Source organism: Frieseomelitta varia, unplaced genomic scaffold (genome assembly GCF_011392965.1).
Source record: "Frieseomelitta varia isolate USP_RPSP 00005682 unplaced genomic scaffold, Fvar_1.2 scaffold_164, whole genome shotgun sequence".
Classification (NCBI taxonomy): Eukaryota; Metazoa; Arthropoda; class Insecta; order Hymenoptera; family Apidae; genus Frieseomelitta; species Frieseomelitta varia.
The window spans coordinates 557680-579641 of record NW_025109350.1 but is presented as its reverse complement, the minus strand read 5'-3'; the positions used below and the strand labels follow the sequence as shown (position 1 = coordinate 579641).

At 35.2% G+C, this 21962-nt stretch overlaps 2 protein-coding genes across 4 annotated transcripts in view; one reads left to right on the top strand and one right to left on the bottom strand.

Annotated features, from left to right (window-relative positions):
* LOC122538452 overlaps positions 1-21962 on the top strand; it is an 82032-nt gene that overhangs the window by 44036 nt on the left and 16034 nt on the right. The window contains exon 1 of one of the 2 annotated variants that reach the window (XM_043672528.1): positions 10846-10985. The exons of the other annotated variant lie outside the window; for it this stretch is intronic. Within the exon in view, the coding sequence (XP_043528463.1) occupies positions 10854-10985 (132 nt within the window). The 5' untranslated portion in view covers positions 10846-10853. Of the gene's footprint in view, positions 1-10845; positions 10986-21962 lie in introns of those variants that run through there. 2 annotated transcript variants of the gene reach the window in all.
* LOC122538454 overlaps positions 1-21962 on the bottom strand; it is a 136785-nt gene that overhangs the window by 112155 nt on the left and 2668 nt on the right. The gene's annotated exons all lie outside the window — the stretch shown is intronic.

The window sequence follows — 21962 nt, the reverse complement described above, 5'->3', positions numbered from 1 at the left end:
CGGGCAAGAAAAATAATAAATTTATTATGTCTCGATCATTTCTATCCAGTGATATCGTGCCGACGAGTTCAAAAGAAAAAGAAAGCGACGAATCGCCTTATACGGTTTGGTCGCTCGTTATGGTCCGCAATCAGCTGCCAAGCGCAAGTGATTAAAAATGCGTATGTCTGTTGGAAGCTTTGTCAAGCGCTGATCAACTTCATAAATTGAGATACACGGAAGGATGGGAAATGTTATTTTCCAAAGTTCTCCCCAGAATGTAATTTTCGCTATGGTTTCCTTTTGAAAAATTCCTGTTGACAGCTTTACAAAAAGTGGATTTACCAGTTTATCTCAAAGTATCCAAATGAAGTACTCGTCAATCTCTAAATTCCACTCCTTCAATTATTTTCATAAAAATATACAATCAATAATAAATTGCAATTCGAATTGTAATTCCATCTGAGATGTTCCAGATGGATGAACGTCGTTCATCCAAGATTCCAAGACGAGCGACGTGTTCTGTCACAAGACAGAACGACGCAGCAGCTTTATCGCCAATAATCAAATATCCTGAGCGTATCGCGCGATTTAACCAAGTCAGTTCAACACAGTCAAACGTTTCCAGCAAGCCAACCTCAATTTCACTCGATAAATAGAATCGTCAGCCGTTTCATAATAGAACGGCGTATTCTCAGAATACTCTCGGTATCGTTTCGCTTGTTTTTCCAACATCTTCCCACTCGGGGAAGCAGTCGTCGGCACTCGTTGGCTTCCGTATGAAACAACGTCATCGGGGAACCTGTAATGAACGTAATTTAAAGTCGATCTCGCGGACGTGGCACAGGAGGGGGGAGGAGAGGAGGGATGAGCACACATACGGGTCGTTTGCCATCTTAGAAACTTCGTTACGTTAGGATGAATATCTCAATTCAACGGGATACGTCGGCAAGTTTCTCCTCCACGCCGTGACGAAAACTCGCGAAAGTTTTGACATAATACACGCAGCACGCGTAATATGATTTCGGATGAAATTATTGTTTGCGCGGAGACATCCGTTGTCTGTCTGTTCAACGTGGGGGGATATCTTTCCGTCTTTCTCGTTCCATCTCATTTCCTCGGTTCTCTCCATTTCAAAATTCGTTCGACGGTGAATTTCTTTTTTCTTTTTTTTTTTTTTTTTTCTTTTCTCGCGAGAAGGAGCGAAATAAATGTCAATAAGCTTGTCACCGTGTAGGCATAAATGGTAGTTTCCCTGAAGTGAGATTTAACCTCTTGCGCTGGCAATTTCGGTTCGCGGACCATAACGAGTGACCGAACCGTGTACAATAATTCGTCTTCTTTTTGAATTCATCGGTATATCACTGATATATATATAGATTATATGTAAATTTATTATTTGTTATTATTTATTATGCCTTGGTTTTATATATATATATTTTTTTGGGGGTTCAATATTTCAATACTTAATTTTTCAATAATTTTTCAATTTTTAATTGTTCAATATTTCAATATATATATTTTTTTTGGGTTCATATATTTCAATACTTAAAATACTTAGATATACTTAAAACTATAGATATACTTAACAATATAGAAAATATTGCAATTTTCGGCCAAATATTCTCGCCGTGCATGGCCAGCGAATTAATAGGAATTCGAAGAGAAGTTGGAAGTTTCGAGGAAATTTTGGAAAATCGTTTAAAATATTAAGAACGAGAAAATAAATAAAATCGAATAATAACAAGAAACATAGTTTGCTTTAAATCCAACGAGAAAATAACAAAAGCGACTCTGTCGAAGGGTTAGAACTTAATTTCGCGAAATAAACTTATATATAGAATGTTAGAATGAATTATAACTACTAAACGAGTTTGCTCTCAAACGTAAAAATTGCTGAGTATCGAATCTGGCGAATTACAGCGTGAATTACGTGGCTTAATTGAAATATCCTTCTGACCCGAATAACTCTCTCTTACTCTATTAGCTTGTAAAAGCTGGAGGCCCGTTTGAACGCTGGAGAAAGATATTAAAGCCATGGATAACGAGAACTGGGTCAATTTTGACTGGCGCAGACATTTCACGTTTATTACATTTTAGATTACATTTACCTATTATTATTCCATTAAAGCGGACGAAGGATTTCATTTCTTACATAAATTCGTTCATCGCATTTTTCATCCGATTCGTCGCTGTATCCTCATCGTACGAAATAAAAAGAACATCCTTTGCGAATTCTGCGAATCTTTTTCATATCATCTCGGCAATAGTCTTTTTTATAAATTTTGAAATTTACTTTTCGAAAGAAATATTTTTGTATCCAAGACACTTTACACGTCAAATTGGAACGATATCAAGATCCACGCGTGTCACTTTTAACTCTGAAACGATAGTAAAATTTTAGTTCGAAAGTATTCCAATCCTCCGAGGACCTGTAAATGCAACAAACGAAGATTTTTGGAAATCTCAAAGAGAATTATCCTTTGTTCTCCCTTCTCTCCTGTATGTAACTTGCGTAAATCTTCAAACAGTGCTAAAAAGAAGTGGAAGAAATGGAAAATCTGTTCGACGAGATAAAACGTTTCCCAATGCAAATTTTCCGACACACTCGGCGGAAAGGTGGCCAACAAGGCCACTGGCGAAACCGTTTCCTCGATCGAGGCAAGGTTACACGATCATAGGCCTGGATCGACCAAGGTGGCGGGCAAGGATTTCCAGTTTCTGAAACTGGAAACGATCACCATGCACCGAGAACTTTCGATTTGCTTTATGTCCTGGACCGACGTTCCTCTCTTTCTCTCTTCTCATCGTTCTTCCGACCTTGACGAAGGTACGGCGAAGGTCACGAAACGAAAAGGTGCAACAGCGCTGAAGAAAAATTGGCTCGAGGTTACCGCGATTGAAATCACTATATCATCGTTTAGATAATGACTTCAAAAATAAGAATTTCTTTTCTTTTTTTCTTTTTTTGTTAAACATTTGTTAGTTTATAAACTCATTTTTTCAGTTGATGATTAACCGTAAGAATTGTTACTTTTTTTTTACTTGTGTCTGACCACGAACGATCCTTTTCCCCTTACACACTTACATCCATCTACTTCTACGACACGTCAGTTTCTTTGGAATATTTTTCGATTATATTTCTAATATTTTTGAAATTAAATTTAAATGTTGTCGAAATTTCATTGAAGTATTTCTTTAGACTCTTGTTTTTTTTTTTTTTTTTTATTGATATTTCATAAAGTTTGATTATAAAGACTTGAAGAAAAATTCTTTCAATTTTAATCCTCTTCAATAATCTTCAGATCTCCATGGATTTATTCAGCTTCTTGAAATTTCTTTCGAATAATATTCTAACCTTTCTGATCGTTATTTTCAAATATTCTTGAAATTCTGTTCAAGCAGTTCCCCAATTCTCTCGAAACTTATTTCAGGTACTCTTCGAATTCCTTTGTAATTTCTTTCGAATTGGTCTTTAATTTCTCCTCGAAGTTCTCCTTTCAAATACATCTCCATTTCTTTCTCAGTTCTTCTAAAATTTTGTTCAACATCCCTCAACTATCTTCGACAGTCTTTCAAATTTTCAATTAAATTCTTTTCAATATCTCCTGGGCATAAAAATTCATTCTTCCATCGATATATTGCAATAACACAGTTATTGATACAATTCGAAGCAATCTCTTGAGTAATTCTACAAATAAGAATTAAATATTCTACAATTTTTAAGTATTCTACAAACTTCTTTGAAATGCCTTTCAAGTAATATTCTAACTCTTTCAAGATTCCCTTTGCACGCTCTTTGAATTCCTTTCAAGCATCTTTCCAATATTCTTTAAAGTTTCAAGTATACTCTTCAATTTTCTTGCAACTCTTAAAATTTTTCTCTCCCCGGATGTAAACGCGATAATTTCTCAGTCTGTCGTTGTTATCACGCCACGAATGTTCGTGTGGATGTGTATGTTTCTGATTTCTTCCTGCTCTTGTGAAAAATGAACATTATGACCCTACCATTTTCACATCGACGCGTGAAAATTCACAGTCTTACATCGCGTTGAAGTGACGAGAACAAGATTAATTCCCGCGCGAAGTTCACGATTGAATTTCAAGATGTTGGAAACTTAGGTAACTCAAATAACCGTGGCTTGATAAGCTCGCGGAATTAGAATCGCACAAGGAATCGCGTGGATCTGTAGGAACTGTCGTTACGAACGAAAAGAGCGCGCGATGGAAGGGCAGGTGGGCATCGATTGAACAACTCGAAAGAGGAGCACGCGATAAAGCGGACGATAACGTGAAATTAACATTCCACGCTGGATCGCCTAGCTAGCCTAGATTGCCAGCCAGTCAAAACAGTCTTTGATTGCTGCGCGTAGGCCTTCGTACGTTTGCAGATCTTCAACCTCTGCTACGCTCGTCACGAATGAACGCGCGTTAACGCCGCGAGAGTTCGCCGTGGAACACGCGGCGATCATTCAGAATGCGGACGCGTACGTGGCTCTCGGTGAAAGGAAACGCAAATCATGCAGATACCAGAGAGATGATCGAGGCACGATGATCTTGGTAAACGGACTCCTAAGGATGCGTTAAAGTTAACACGTTGACTGTTATTGGCGATGGTTATCGCCGTTGTTAAACTTGATAATCTTGGCCGATCTTCAATGGCCGTAATTCTATGAAAATTTATGAATTATAAATAAATATTATAATATTAATTTAATATAATATATTTATAATATTAATTTAATATTAATTTAATATAATATAATATTAATTTAATATTAATTTATAATATTAATTTAATATAATATAATATTAATTATAATAGAGATATATAAATAAGTATAAATTAAATGTTTATTATTTATAATTAAATATTAATTGTATACATAATATTATATATATAAATAAGTATTATAAATTAAATATTTATTACTTATAATTAAATATTAATTATATATATGTTATATATATATAAATTAAATATTTATTATTTATAATTAAATATTAATTATATATAAATAAGTTATTTTTAGTTATATAAATTATATATATATATATAAATAAATTAATATATATAAATAATTATAAATAAATATTATAAATAAATTTATAGTATAAAGTCGCACTATACATTATGAGAAAGCTTCGTTTAACGTACGTTAATGGAAAAGATTAAAACAGGGTCTTAATAATAAGAATATATTTGTATAGTTTCGAACATATATATATATATACTCACACATAGAATACAATATAATGTTCAATCATTGTCACGTGTTTATCATCTACAATGATAAGATTCTGGATATTGCATGTGTATTGATACTCTAATACTGTTTAACTTATCCAATCTTTAGAAAGATATAATATTTGTTCTAAGACTTTTGAACCAATCGTCTACGACACTTGGTTCTTCAAAAGAATTCCGATAAAAAGAAAATGAAGAGAGGTTTTAACGTGACGTAACACACCAAATCAAGCCATTTCAAAACCACATGCAAGATATGCTACTCTCATATATATAATTTAATTCAATTACTGAATTACTAAATTACTTGAAACACGTAATAAATCGCGTCTAACACAGATCGCCATCGAGCTCTGCAAGCGATTGATAATAAAACAAAAAAAAAAAAAAAAAAAAAGGGACACTGCAAACTTTCCTCCATCCAATCTTCCCCCCGGTACATTAAAATCGAGGTACACTTCCAGTCTGCGACAGGATAGACTTCAAGGTAGACACAATATTCATTAATAATTCTTTCCAAAGGCAAAAAAGAAACGACGACAACGGTGATAGGAAAAAAAAGAGAAGAGTGTGAGAGATCGGGCGATGGGAGGGCATATTCTCTATGCAAGAATTGCATAAGCGATGAGTCACGCGCTGTTCGCACGAGCATTAACGTTGCAAAGTATTTTTTGCGAAATTTTAATTGGAACGCGGCTGGATATGTGATACGATTAATTGGATTCGACGATGGGGGGATCCTACGTTGCGCGTTATAGCGCGCGTTTTATTAAAATAATTTATGCGTCGCTCGCGGAGGCTGGGAGAGGAGAGTGCCAGAAAGAGAGAATGAGAAAGAGAATGAGAGAGAGAGAGCCGAGAAGAATTAATACACCCCCGCGCGCGTGAATTTGCACTTTATCGTGGCCGATTAATGCTGTTTCGATGGCAATTTCGTAGTCGTATTCTCGCCGATCCGAGATCTTAGGTTCTCCGTCCACCATCTTGCACAAAGTGTCCTCGAGAGCTCATCGGAGAAAACTCGACAAGTAGCAAACTTCATTTAGATCTGTTGATTTTTCGTAGCGTCGTGTTCAAATTATTTAAAAATTACGGTGAAATTATGACGTTGTAAATCAGTTACAAATGTTCGTTTCTTATAAACTGTGTTCAGTGTATCGTTTGACATATTATTTTTTCAATCTGCCTGGATAATTCATCGTCATTTTATGGCATTGTCAGAGGCTCTGTGTCTTATAGTTAAACAATTTCTTATGATCGAGGAAATTATGAAACGAAACTAGAAATTCGAGAACCGTGAGCAATTTTGTGTATCTAAGAAATGTTAGTGACAATCAAACGACACACAACGATAACATTTTATTCGTCTGTTCAATTTCAATTCCTATTAAGAGGTATTAGCAGTCGCAATTCGTATAAACTTTGCGCGATTGAAACGCGTAATGGCATTCGTATTTCCAAATTCTTCAGTCGATTTCCGTATACGGTTGAAATATTATCGTACAATATTAGGTACGTTCTCGATCAGGGCGATGTCGCGCGATGACTGAGGAGTGGGGCAGTGAATGCATTTATAGATTAAAAAATGGTAATTATGAATTCTGAATGAATTACTGGCGGCAATAATTAAAAGGAGCATTGCCTATTATAATTAAAGACCAATTATTGGTAATAATTATCATGAATATTCTCTGCATTCGATCGATTTGTATTGGTGCCCCGGTATGGACGACTCAACTGAAACACGTTTATTGCAAGATATAATCTTCCATTCTTGACGACGATATCTAGAAAATTATAATATATAATCTAGATAATTATATAATAATTATACAATATGATCTAGGTAATTATATAAATTATAATATCTAGAAAATTACGATCTTCCATTCTTGTCGACGATATCTAGAAAATTATAATATATAATGTAGATTATCATATAATAATTATACAAATGATGTAGATAATTATATAAATTATAATATCTAGAAAATTATGATTTTCCATTCTTGACGACGATATCTAGAAAATTATAATATATAATCTAGATAATTATATAATAATTATACAATATGATCTAGGTAATTATATAAATTATAATATCTAGAAAATTACGATCTTCCATTCTTGACGACGATATCTAGAAAATTATAATATATAATCTGGATAATTATATAATAATTATACAATACGATCTAGATAATTATATAAATTATAATATCTAGAAAATTATGATCTTCCATTCTTGACGACGATATCTAGAAAATTATAATATATAATCTAGATAATTATATAAATTATAATATCTGGAAAATTGTAATCTTCCATTCTTGACGACGATATCTAGAAAAATTACACGTCACTTTATACAAATAAATATAAAAATATCCAGAACTTGTCGATTTTCAGATTCAAAGTTATTCCCTTTTCTTTTTTTTTCTTTTTTTTTCAATTATTATTTTCCTTTTCTTCAATTCTATTAACGCTCATGGCAAATACAGCGACTTGATGCTTAAAATTTCTGCTGCCGTTGGCGCGGAATTTATAATTTTACTTTGAAACTGCAATGCGCAGTCCATTACAGTTGGTTAATTAATACGTTTGTTCCCAGCCCACTCTGAATCGAATTATTTTCACAAGGAATGAATTATTAACGGGCAGCACATATTGATACGCCAATATTTACATAATAAATTTGCGCACGTGGAAGAATAAAAGAAACGGGAACGCGTGCCGGTGTGAATGATTATTGAAATGGATTAAATGCCGCGAACGCGTGCTCGCCGAAGAATTAGCAAACGCTGTGTAATTATTTTTCGCTTTGCCAAAACTGCGCAACGTTACCGCGATCGTTCATTTTGCAAAACGTTAAACGTCAAGAGCCGAAGAATTTTCCGATAATTGTCTCAACGATCATTATTGCCGTTGGATTGTCCAGGGAGACACATGTTGAGTGCATATTAGAATTTTAAAAACGACAACTCGTCGTGAAAAATGGAAATTATTAGAAATGAAGTCGTGAAACAAAGTTATTAAAGATAATACCTAAGAAATGTATCATTTTTATAGTATTATTTTTATAGAAATGTATTATTTTTATAGTATTATTTTTATAGAAATGTATTATTTTTATAATACTATTTTTATAGAAATGTATTATTTTTATAGTATTATTTTTATAGTATTATTTTTATAGAAATGTATTATTTTTATAGTATTATTTTATAGTATTACTTTTATAGAAATGTATTATTTTTATAGTATAATTTTTATAGAAATGTATCATTTTTATAGTATTATTTTTATAGTTTTACAGGATTAACAAGATAGAAATGACGAAAGAAATTACAAGGTTGGGTTCTATTTATCGTGAATTATATTAATTCATATCTTTACTTTTTGCAGTTTGTAATTTTTTTATAATTATTAGAATAATTGCATGGTTGAAGCTTCGTGTAAGTATTGTTCTTAAAAATCATCAGGAAAATATACGTACCTGCTTGACTCAGGACAACATCTTAATCTTATCTAAATGATAATTATAAAACGTAAGGCAAAACTATAGATCATCGTGAAGTACAGAAACGACAAATGATGAAAAACTTGAAATTTGCAGAAAATAATCACGCGGTATAATTATAAAAATTAATTGAAAATGAGAATGATTGAAATTATGAGACACACAAGTTTCGTAGTAAGTTAATTTGCTTTAAAATATGTTTTAAAATCTTGCAAGATGTTTATCAAGAAGAAAAGAAATGTTATCGGAAACGCAAATTATTTGCAAATGATCTCCATTGTGATCAGACGGCGTTGTGCGCACGATCTGCTTGAAGAAACCATCGAGCATCTGCAATCATCCGGTTGGAATCTATGTCCAAACGTTTCACAAGGCTGTAATTGCGGATCGTGAAAGCAACAAGACGATTTGCGTTCGGTTCAACAACCTTCGCCGAATCGTAACGAAATATTTTGATATTTCTGCGTGACGCGATGCAATTTACCGCGAACGTCACGTAATTATTTAATGATTTATACACGCGGTCGTAACCAGTGACGGAAGTCGTTAGCGACCTCCGCCATTTTCCTGGAGAACAATTCAACTTTGGAATATGTGACCGGGTTTGGGTACGGAACAAACGAACGACACGTTATATCTATGTACGTTAGATCGTGAAATGAAAAATTAGAACGGAGAATGATAAAATGAGGGTAAGGTCAATGAAATTGTAGGATCGTTTCAATCTTCGTACAATTAATGTAACTTTATAATCGTCGAAGAAATAATATCAAACGGGTGATCTTTTGTGCTTCGACTTTTACTCGTAAATTTTACTTCGTACGTGTCATTATATTTTACACACCGTTTACCGAAAAGTTCCGCGATAATTAGAACTTTCGAGGAAATTTTTAATTAGAATTTTGCGAGGGAATTTATTCACCGAAAAACGCGTTAAACGTGAAAGTGCTTGGCGCTTTAAAGGCCAAGTAGTTATAATTGTAATTATTGAGGAGCGTATGAGTTATTAAATGTTAAAAACTCATGATTACACAAATAATAATAGTTTTACAACAGTCGTAATTGTGATTTCAATCGCGAATATCGTATGTAGATTTTTTTTTTTTTTTTTATCAAGAGTTTGGGAAAGAACGTATACATGTGTAAATACGATATACTGGGAAAAAACCTTTCTTTCTTCGCGTGTATAAAATCGCTGATGCAGCCCTAGTACGTTTATTATTGCATTTACGATGAGTGGAGAGCATTGACAAGTAATTTTCGATAGCATTTTCTCATTTTCATATTTAATGCCTCATTCCATGCGATTGTCAATATCGTTTATATCTCTGTCTCTGTTGCTGTGTTCAATATTCGTTTCGTAAACCGAAAACAGGTTTAGCAATGCCATTCTAAAAACGAACATGAATATATGCGTTTCCTACCTTTCAAATAAATATCTTGGACGAGCTCGTGAAAACTCCATAAAATGTTCATTCGAAAACGCGAGAAGATAAAAAAAAAAAATATTTCTCTCCTCAAATCTCTTAAATCTTCTACCATGTATCATAATACGATTTTATGCGCAGGAGATACAAAAATAAAATATATAAAATAATAATATATAAAATATTTTATTATTAAAAAAAATATTTTATATATTATTATATTTTATATAATAATATATAAAATATTTAAAATAGAGTGTCTATCATGATACACGGTAGATAAAAATTTCATTTCGTCTTAAAATTTCAAACGACATAAAAATCTGCAGTAGCCTATCGATTTCATAGGAAAGTAACAAAAATTCCTCCTAAATTGTTACACAGAAACAAAACGTAACAAAAACCTGCCCCTAAATTATCAACTTGCCATCAATTCCTTCAGTAGCTTCGCGAAACTCGTGCACGCAGTTGGGAAAAAAAGAGAAAAAAGATAGTGACGAAGGGACACCCGGTATATAACGCGCGGGAACGGCTAAACGTGTCTGCGGATCGCCGGTTCGTTCACACGAGATATACAGTGGTATCGGTGGATCGGTGCATTCACGCGGCCTCGCGTACGACTCGTGGATTATGCACCTATGCATTATTGTCACCGCTGGTTTGGCCGCGCGACGTCGAAATGAAATTTACCGTGGCAGGCCTCGAACGACAACGAGTCACGCGTCGCTCTCTCCAGCAGATTTATTTGCCCGTGGACCAGAGCGGCGGAGGGGTGGCAACGTTCCGGGAGCCAACGTTCCAAATAAATCCGGTAATATAACGTAAATCGACATTCCGCGCGATCGCGCTCCAATTTTATGGATTTCCGAGTTGCCAAGTTTCGTCCGGATATTGACGAACGAAGATCAACGACGTTTTAACGATCCTTCGGGAGAGAGCTCTCGCGTCTGTTGCCTGCTGTTTGCCGAGTAAATGAGCTTTCATTTGGTTCTCTCTCCCACCGTCGTTAGTTTCCGTTCGCCGATCGTAATAAGGCGCGATCGTCGAATTATACTGGGCGAATTTTTTTCTCCGGATTTCCTTTTGGTGTCGTAAGAACAGTTAATACGTTGATAAGCGATAAGTGTAACAGATAACAAACTATACAACGATTGTGAACGGTGGATTGATCGATTGTCCGAGCTGATCACAAGATATCGGATCATTGAACGACCTCGTTGAATTATAAAAGTACGAGCATTGGAATTCGAGGTATTCGATTCTACGCTGTACGTTCTCCGCCATCTAGAGACTGATAACGAAATTCCATCGAACTAAAAATTTCAGTATTAAGTAACTTAATACAGGCAGGACAGCTTGACGAGCCTAAAAATTACGAAAAAGAGAACAAAAGTATACATATTTGATTGACATGAGCTTTTGTGGTTTACTTTAGCACATTATGAACTATAAAATGCAACATTAAAAGAGAAAAAAAGAGGGCTCTTATTTAACTTTTTAATGGCATTTTTTTTTTACATTGCCTATCGGTGTGCATGATTCCAGCCAAACATGATTAGTTGCAATAAAAAGGCGAAAAAAGTTCAAAAGTGAACAATATTCTCTAGGGATTGACAATCCTACATTTTCATTTTTGTGAAAATTATGAAAATGGCAGCTATTTGTTTTTGATGTATCGAATTTATACCAAAAATTTCTACGTTTTTTTGTTTGTATTTCTCGAAATTGTTAAAAATTAAAAAATGTTCGATCGTCAATTCCTGGTAAATGTTACACTAAAGATACGCGCCAAGTTTCACAGTAATCAGTTGGTTATACCGAGATATATCTTGCACACCGTTTCTAAAAACCTAGTTTCAAGAGAAACGCGTTTAAAGTTTCAGAACGTCATTTTTCATATGTATCCTTTACTTACTTTTTTTACTTGTATATCGCGGCTCACAGTTCTTACAATTCACAACTAAATTGAATCCAAGTCCCCTAATATTCGAATCGTACGATTTACACTTTATAATACTGCTCAAAGTTGTAAACAGTGATACAAATTCAATTACTTTGTATCCGCAAATTTATTATTGTATCCTAAAATAAGTCGTTTCAAAGGCTACGGCCGTTTGTATCCTATTTCTAAAACTTCAAACTACTATTTAAAACAAAACAAAAGAAAAAAATCGATCCTTTAATAATTTCAAACTGCCCTGACCTCCTTAACTTCAAACTGTTGTACGGCCCAAGTCCAAAAATACTCCTAGTGATCTATTATATCATGCATTCACGATTTAACGAATCTGTTACGAAACGTCCTGTATCCCGCATATCGACGCCCGCGTAATTTTACATCGCGATTAACGACAGTTTCGCCAACTGTAATCTTAGACCGTGATTTTATAACAGCAATTTCCGCAGCGTTGTGCCAGTACGCAACACCCAACACCGCCGTGTATCGCCTGTCGATACGTGGCACTCGTTAACGCCCGCTAATAAATCCTTCGCCGTGATATCAACACCGTGGAATTCCCTCGAATCTCTCACGCCCTTGTTTCACTCGATCTCCTCGCGTTCTCGGCCGAATAATTAAAACGTTGAAACGGATATCCAGCCGCGTCGACGCGAGCCTCCGTTTCCGGTCCGTTGGATTTTTCGTTTCGCCGCCGCCGATGGCGAAATAAAAAGATCCTGTGTGGCCGGCTCTCTTCTCATCGCCGGAAGAATGTTTGCTATATATATATATATCATGCTTATCTCGCTGATGTTTCGTCGTCGGTATCTGCCTTGTCGATATTTTGCTCTCGGAAGAAAGTTCGATCATCGTTCGATCGTAAGATGTTGTCTCGTTGCTGCCAAACAACAGCGAGGAAAGGGGAAGGTGGTGGGAACATTGATAACGCGTTTCTTCCGCCTGTTCCTTCCGACTTTCGTTTTCTGTTGTCAGTTCCTCCCAGTTGCGTTTGCTGGCAAGAAGATGAAAACGTTCGCGACGTCGGCGGCGAAGAAACGAAATGACAAAGCGCAGAGTTCGTTCGTGCTATTCTATTTCGCGTTGCAGAGATCTCAGAGTAAATTATGCGATTTTTTTTTTTTTTGGAGACTTTTATAGAATATTTAGCACACGAATTTACGAACACAACTTGGGAAATAATTTCAATAAAATTCAAGATATGGCCTGGTCATCTACTAGGTTCAAGTACAATGAAAATTGAGAAATTTGTTATTTATTTATTCATTGAGAGATTGAAACAGAGTTTGAAAAATATTAAAATACTAACCTCTTGCCACGCACGTCGAGAATTTTTTGTCCAAAAATTGCAATATTTTCTCAGTTTTAAGTATATTAAAATATATATATAACAATGGTTAAGGATATTTATGAGTAATGTTTTCTGACACTGTAGAAAATTTTATTTTATTTAAAAGTTAATACAGCTTTAATCTGTACTAAGTATCAGTGTATTCAACTAGAATATAGATTATATTAGACATATTATATATCATAGCATAACATGTTATAATAAGTAAAATTATATATTTAAGTAAACCAAAATAGGCAAAACAAATAATAAATTTATTACTTCTTAGTAATTTCTATCCAGTGACATATACCGATCAATTCAAAAAGAAAGCGACTAATTATTGTGTACGGTTCGGTCACTCGTTACGGTCCGCAATCAGCTGCCAGCGCAAGAGGTTAATAAAGTTTCGTTCGAATTAAATTCTTGCAGTAATTCCTGTTCTCAAAACAATTTCACGTATGCGAGAAATTCATAAAGATATAAAAGAAATTCTTCCATTTCCGTGGAATATAAAGATAGAAATCTGAATAATTAGTACAAAGATAAAATAAAGATAAAATTACATCAAGAAAGAAAGAAAGAATTCTGTAGGAAATATCTAAGTGTTAAAGGTAGCAAGCTTCTAATACAGACTTCCCATCTGTCTATCGGCAGAAACGTTGCAAGAAAAATCGCAGCGATTACTATTAATGTTACTTGCGTTCGCTGTATCACGGCTTGCATCGAATTCCGCTATTTGAAAGCACCGGTTGTTTTAGAAACAATTCAAGTGAACGACGCTGCGCAGCAACTAAATCACTGAGCTAACGTTAACGTTCTTCTTATTGTTATTGCAATGGAGATATTTGAGGAAATCGATGGAATCGAGCTTAGAATACGCAATTTCAATATCACGTCGACTGGTATCCAACATCAACGAATGGGATCCGATAACTGTTACCAGTTTAGTCTACATGAAAATATATCGTTTCTAACCTGATGATAAGAATTTATTGTTAATTCTTCATTGTACGATTGTCTGTCTTGAATTTTCGAAAATTACCCGATATGATTTCGTATAATTTATGTATAACATATGTATATACGGGATCAATCTTTTCGCCTTTGAAACTTTCGATATTTTTCTCTCTTAACGAGGCATGTAATTTTTTTATTTTTTATTTTTTTATTTTTAATGGAACAGTCTTTTTGCGCGGCATTCTAATTAATTGGAATATAAAATATGGTACAGAATAGCGATGCTAAATAGTTTAAGACACGTGTTTAAGAATTCGTCACGGCATTAATCGCGTGCAACCATCGGCGTTGACCACACGTTGAGCATTTCAACTTTCTCAGTTCTGTTGCGTTTTAAATATAGGCCAGTAGCAAGCTATTAATTAAATCCAGCGGAAACTTGCCCCGTCACGTGAACGTTCACTTCATCAAAGAAGTACCTAGCCTTTTTGCAACTGCAACTTTCCTCCACTTCAAATTACCTTTTTGTAATTAGGATCAAGGAGGAAAGGAAAAGAAAAGTAATCAGAATTCTTCTTAAAGACCGAGAACGACTGAAATTTTATATTATAATAAAAAATTTTACTTTAAATATTTCTCGTCAATATATTCGCCGCCCGTGTCAAAACGATAGTCAAAATGAAAGAAGAAACTTAAGATTTCAATTTTCATTTTATTTTATTCTACAAGAGAAAAATATCATCGTCGTTGTAAACCTACGAAATTTTTTATCTCAGACTGGTATTCATTTTTTTAACCCAACGTCATTATCCCAAGAAAAAAAAAAAGTGGAAAAAAGAAAAATCTATTCATCCAGTTTTACATGCCCGCGCCTTTAATTATACGCGTCGAACACGAGTGTGCCACCGTGTTTTATACGATCTATAATGAGGCGTATTAAATGAGCACGATCCTATGCACCATCCCCATCCTAAGTACAGTAAATCTGCTTGAACACGTCGAGCTGTTGCGACATCATTAAATTTAATTGAAGAAATCGTTTTACACCGGTTTTTCGTGTCTTTAATCTCATTTCCCGAGCGATCAATCGCGATACAGGGAAATCCATGTGCGAGCAGCAAGAGGACATATGTACGTAGCGAAGATCTGCTTGAACGCGGGAGAGTGCTCGAGAAGTGTCTTCGTTACAGATGGTATTTACACTCCTGGCGTTATTTCAAGCCCGAGGCGAATATTAAAACGCAAATGATGCTCGTTCGTTAGCGATGGTTAGGTCTTCAAGTGTCGCGCGTGTTTGGGGAAAAATGAGGAACACGTTCTGACGAGACGAGAGAAAGTTGAGCTTATTACTTGGAATTTTCGAACGCTTCTCGCGTTATTCTCGATGGAAAATTCGAATGATATTAAATAAAATTTAGGAGCTTATTATTGAGAGTAAATGAAACAGAGATAAAGAAATGAGAGTTGATTTTCAGTTATTAAAAAAAGAACAAAACGATCCAGGTATAATCTTCCCAACTATTATAACAATTATTTTGAGTAAATGAAATAGAGATAAAGAAATGAGAGTTGATTTTCAGTTATTGAAAAAAGAACAAAACGATCAAGTATAATTTTCCTAACATCCAATATCCAAATCAATTAATATTTATATATATATATATATACAATTTTTGTTGAAATACCATTTACCTGAATATTACTTACACCATCAATTTTATTTAAAATTTCTTATTATTTGGCTAAACTTTAGCACCGGCATTCACTATCGTTTACATTATTTTATGATTTTATCGGTCGTGGATTCGAAGCCTTGAGTCATTAATTAAATCCTCTTGTTCAACCTACGGGGTCTTAAAAAAAGCACTGATCGTCCTAGAAATCTCGAAAGTTCTCGATACTAGTCGAGGATTAAAAACCACCAAGGTCATTCCTTCAAGTCGTCCCTAACATTTCCGATTTGTTACTATCACGTTGCCGTGACTTTCGCCTAAAACGCTGACGATTTAACCACTTGCGCTGGCAGCTGGTTCGCGGACCATAACGAGTGACCGAACCGTACACAATAATTCGCCGCTTTCTTTTTCTTTTGAACTCGTCGGTGCGATATCACTGGATAGAAATGATTGAGAAGTAATAAATTTATTATTTGTTTTGCCTAGGTTATACTTAAATGTTAGAAATATCAGTAGAGACGGCGTAAAATTACGGACGATGAGCGAGTAGAAAGAGAAAGAAAGCAAAGTAAGACGTCTATAAAATCATAGCCATAGTCGTCGCTAGATCAGAACAATCATAAGAACCGTAAGAACACTTAGAACAGGTATTCAATATAGATCAGATCAGAAGATCAGTAAAAGTAAAGCCATTGCCAGTAAAAGTAAAATCGTTGATGAAAAACTAAAAAAGACTAAAGAAAAAAAAATTAGATTGCGCGTGCCGTTTTATAGTTATAAATTATATCAAGCCATCATTCGTTTAATTTTCTTTTGTACTGTACCACGTGTTTTCTTTTCTTTTTTTTTTTTTTTTTTTTATGTGAAATATATATCAGTGAAAGTTATCAACCAGTGTCGTCTTAAACTAGCTCCAAATCATAAATTAGAAAAGTGAAAAACTCCATATTAAATGTACTTGAAACTGAGAAAATGTTGCAATTTTGGGACAAAAAATTGTCGGCGTGCGTGGCACGTCATTCCAGCGCAAGAGGTTAAGGGGATTCCATTGAACCTGTAAACCCCTCCTTGGAAAATCGGTTCGCGGAGGAAATGGAGAAAGGATCGAGGATGATGGTGGAAATCGAGTCGGAGTTACGTGACATAAAATCGACGGCGGGCACTCGCGCGAGCAAACTGCGTTTCCGCCACCATAAGTATTTATCTACCGATTGGACCGCGTTCGAAATGCAAATTGGGCGGGGCATCACTTTCGCGGATCTGTCGGCCACTCGAACAGGCCACGTTCTATCCTTTATCGAGTTTTCAGAGTCACGCGCACACTGGCCAAGAACAAATGAAGTATTTTCTCTCTCTCTTTCTCTCTCTCCCCGTCCACGAGCACCGGTTGCCGATCGAACGATTCGAAAGGCGTTCCACTTGGAACCGTTTGCTCGGTCTAGATCGAGAAATAATTTTCATTCAAGGATCGCTCTCTCAGCCTCGCTCTCTTTCCGCTGAAGCAGACCGGAAAGCGTATGTACAAAGAACATCGAAGCCGCGGTTCATCGTCCACATTGTCCACCGTTATTATAGCTTGCTAATGGCGGTCGTTAGACCATTTGTAATTATGAACGAATTCATTGAAATTTGCAAATTTCAATCTTCACGAACGCAACATTCTTTTCAACACTTTTTTTTTTCGCTCATTAAATGTTACAGCGAGTACCGTATTTTTTTTTTTTTTGTGTGTGTGTGTGTGTTTCCACCTTCGTAGGAATAATTATGTATAAATCATTTCTGTCTGATTTCTGTAACTACTAAATTTTTTACTCTTTTTTACTCTTTTTTTAATGTTGTAACTCGCGGATTATCAATTACGTTTTCGCACGAGTACATAAATTTTAGATGAATTGTACGTTGAGTAAGAACAATAACAAAATTTTAAATCCAATCTCGTCTGTTCGATGTATCTCGCCAACAGAAACCGCAATGTATCTTAATCGAGTAATGAATGCGTATCGACGAGCTTAACGCATTGTATCCATGATATATGGTCGTTTTCACTATGATTTTTCCCTCGAATAATTTTCCTTTCCCTCGAGCCACGATCTTCTAAGCTTTAAATACCTTTCACAATTTTCAATTTCGTGATTTAAAGAGGCAGAATAAAAGTCTTCGTTCAAAATAAGCAACAAATTAACGATGGAGAGGAATGAAAGAAATTATTAATTTTGTATTTGGTAGATCTTATACTTTGAAGATAATGATCACTAAATTATCAGAGAAATAATTAGACAAAATTCGTATCTCAGTTTACTCTTAATTATTATTCGAAGTAAATAGACAGACAGCAAAAATAGATAGACTCCGCTAATAAACGGCTGGACAAACTAATCGTATTTTAAACACGTTTATCCAAGGACAGCCACAAAAAGGAAGTGATTTTTGAACAGACCGCCCCGTGGCTATCACTCTGTCAATTTATCACGCGAAAAGGGGCTCGTCGAATCATAAAAATGTTTGCGCATAATGATGATGGATGCTTTTCGATTTGCGAGAAACCGTTCCCTCGCTGGATATATTGATCGCGTGACTATAATTTCGTCTCGTTGAAACGTCCGAAAAAAATATCGTTCTCCAAGTGATATTTTCAAGAACGTCATTCATATTTCCCACTCCGGATGTCTCGTATCATCTCTCCTTCTTACGCGATCTCGCGTGTACACGAACTCGCCAATTTTGCCCTGCTGTACGAACCTTTCTGAGTAACTTATTTATTTTATCCTGCTAATGGAAACGTTACTTTTCGGAATGAGATATTGGAACGAAATAAATAAAATATTCTGGCACAGTTGATAAAGTTATTTAGCACTAGCGTGTAAGTAGATAATATATAATACTTAAAATATATATTATGATATATATATACTTAATAGAATATTAGTACTATACAATAATAGTATATTAATAGTATATTAACTTAATAGTACATTAATACTATACAATATTAATACTGTACTATACAATAATAGTATATTAATACTATACAATATTAATACTGTACTATACAATAATAGTATATTAATACTATACGATATTAATACTATACTATACAATAATAGTATATTAATACTATACGATATTAATACTGTACTATACAATAATAGTATATTAATACTATACAATATTAATACTGTACTATACAATAATAGTATATTAATACTATACGATATTAATACTATACTATACAATAATAGTATATTAATACTATACGATATTAATACTGTACTATACAATAATAGTATATTAATACTATACAATATTAATACTGTACTATACAATAATAGTATATTAATACTATACAATATTAATACAATATTATGATATATAGACTTAAAAAATTCCAAGATTCGAGAATTGAATAATTTATGTCGCCACGTCATTGCGAACTCTTCTTTAGAAAGAAAGACTTTATTTTTCGTGCATAAACACGAATGAATCCAGCTGCAATCCAACTGCCACATAATTCACGTTTAAATAAAAGAAATCCTCGTCACTTGTAATACTCGTAAACACAATCTCGATATCGCCTTCGTTTTTTTTTTTTTTTTTCTTTTTCTACAACTTACGAGGAAGGAGAAGCGCTATTGAGAATTACGCACCGGGTTCCCTTCGTTGGAACGTAACGATCCACGTAGAGACGAGCTCGTTGGAAGAAACACGGTGAAACACGGAGCTGGGAGAAGATTGCATCACCGCGGAATGATTCCCCGATACCTGCTCTCGGAGTCGTCGAACAAACTTGTCCGTCATTAATAATAGCCGCGGATACGTATACATTTGCACGATCGAGCACGAGGAGCAGGTTTACATGGGCAAAGGAGGGCACGAGTGAATTAACGAGACCTCTGGCTCTGTCTTCGCCGCGTTGGCGAACGCGCGCGCTCCAGGTTGGCCCAGCTAAATCAGCGCCGACACGTTCAAACAGTGCCACGGCCTGTCGATCTCTCTCGATCGAGTATGCGCCGAGCTATAAGTATCACGGAATAAATTCTGAAGCGGCCACCGTTAATCGTTGCCGATCTCAATCGATCTAACGCTAATTAAACGTCGACAACGACGTGACTACGTTTGGTCTCTCTCTCTCTCTCTCTCTCTGTGTGTGTGTGTGTGTGTGTGTGAAGGTGATGCAGGAGAAGATGGATATATTGATCGACGAGCAAGAAGAAGGCAGAGAGAGTGGTTGGATCGCGAGAGACGAGGATGAACTTAATTTTCGTACCCGGCAAGGTCTTGCCACCACTTGCTCCACTCGTTTCGCCTCCTTCGGGGACTCCCTTTGACTGTTTACGCAGTATAATTAACGCTGCGCGCCGCAAACACGTTAAAGTGGATTCTATGCGGCTGATTTAGCAGGGCAAACGAGATTGCAGCGGCTGCTTCTCCCTCTCTCTCTCTCTCTCTCTCTCTCTCTCTCTCTCTCTCTCTCTCTCTCTCTCTCTCTCTTTAACTCTCCCTTACTGTTTCTGTGTCACGTTTTCGTTGCCTGAAAGGCAAAATGAAGAAAAACGAGCGGAGAAGCGATAATAACATGCACGCGCAACGATCTCGCAATCGGCGTGGTAATTTTTACGCGCGAGATGGATTTTTCAAGTTGGCGGATGCCTTGCGCAAGTATCTTCACCGATGTTCACCGATGGTCGACTGGCATTGAGGATGGTTTTTTTTTTTTAATTTCGTTTCCAATCTTGGAATTTTCTACGAAACTTGTGCAAAATTTATCACAGTAAGTTATTACAATCGTTAAACAACGCGTTTGAGTGTTCCACGACGAATTATGAATTGTGAATTTTTGTGCATTTGATATGAAAAAAAATCTACGAACTGCTCCAAGTGTGTAATATTTGCCATGTAGAGCAATTTTTATACTCTCAGAAATATTAAACGAATAACTCGGTAGTTATATTATAGACAGCAAAGATGCAAGCGAACAACATCAAAGAAGAAATTTCTTGCGCAAATATATATATGGTATGTCCCGGGTTTTTTTCCCGCCAAACTGCGAGAGCTTATTCTAGGGGCCGATAGAAGAAAAAGTTGTCATACGAAATTTGCAAATTAACGCTTTGTTAAGGAGATATAAACAAATAATGATAAATAGTTACTTACTATTTTTTAAAGTCTCATTTCAAAATGATGTTCTTCTGCTCGGATTCAAGCTTGACATCGATGAGAAACTGAATTTATTGCTCTATGCATATTTCTCGGTATCTTGTTGCGTTTTAATACGCTGCACAAGATCTTCATATGAAGTCACTTCGGTCGAGTAAACTTTTTATGTCAAAGGTAAAGTATTCCATAAGTAAAAATCGAGCGGTGTAAGATCGACACTTATTTATCATTCATTTCCAATTATGAAACAGGTGCGAAGAAAAGGAATGACTGAAATACCGAAACTCAGTAAAATACTAAGTATCTATTTTTGATTATATCTCTGTAACAAAGCGTCAATTCGCAAACTTCATGTAACATTTTTTTCTTCTTTTGGTCTTTCCCCTAGAATAAGCTCTCGCAATTTGGAGAAAAAACCCGGGACACTTCGGGAGTCGATTGTACGCCTAAAAATAATGAAAAAAAGTCATACAAATATATGTCTTATCTGTCTTCGTTCATAATAAGGAATTTTATGAACAGAGCAAACTCTAGTTTTACCAGGAATGGTATATTCAATTTTCATAATAATCATAATTGAGATGAAGAAACACACCACATGTTATTGTGCATTCAAGACATCAACACCAGTTTAGTTGAAACGTATGGGCAGGAATAATTGATAAATTTTTAATTGGACCTTTTTTTCTTGATGGGAAACTAACAGGCACA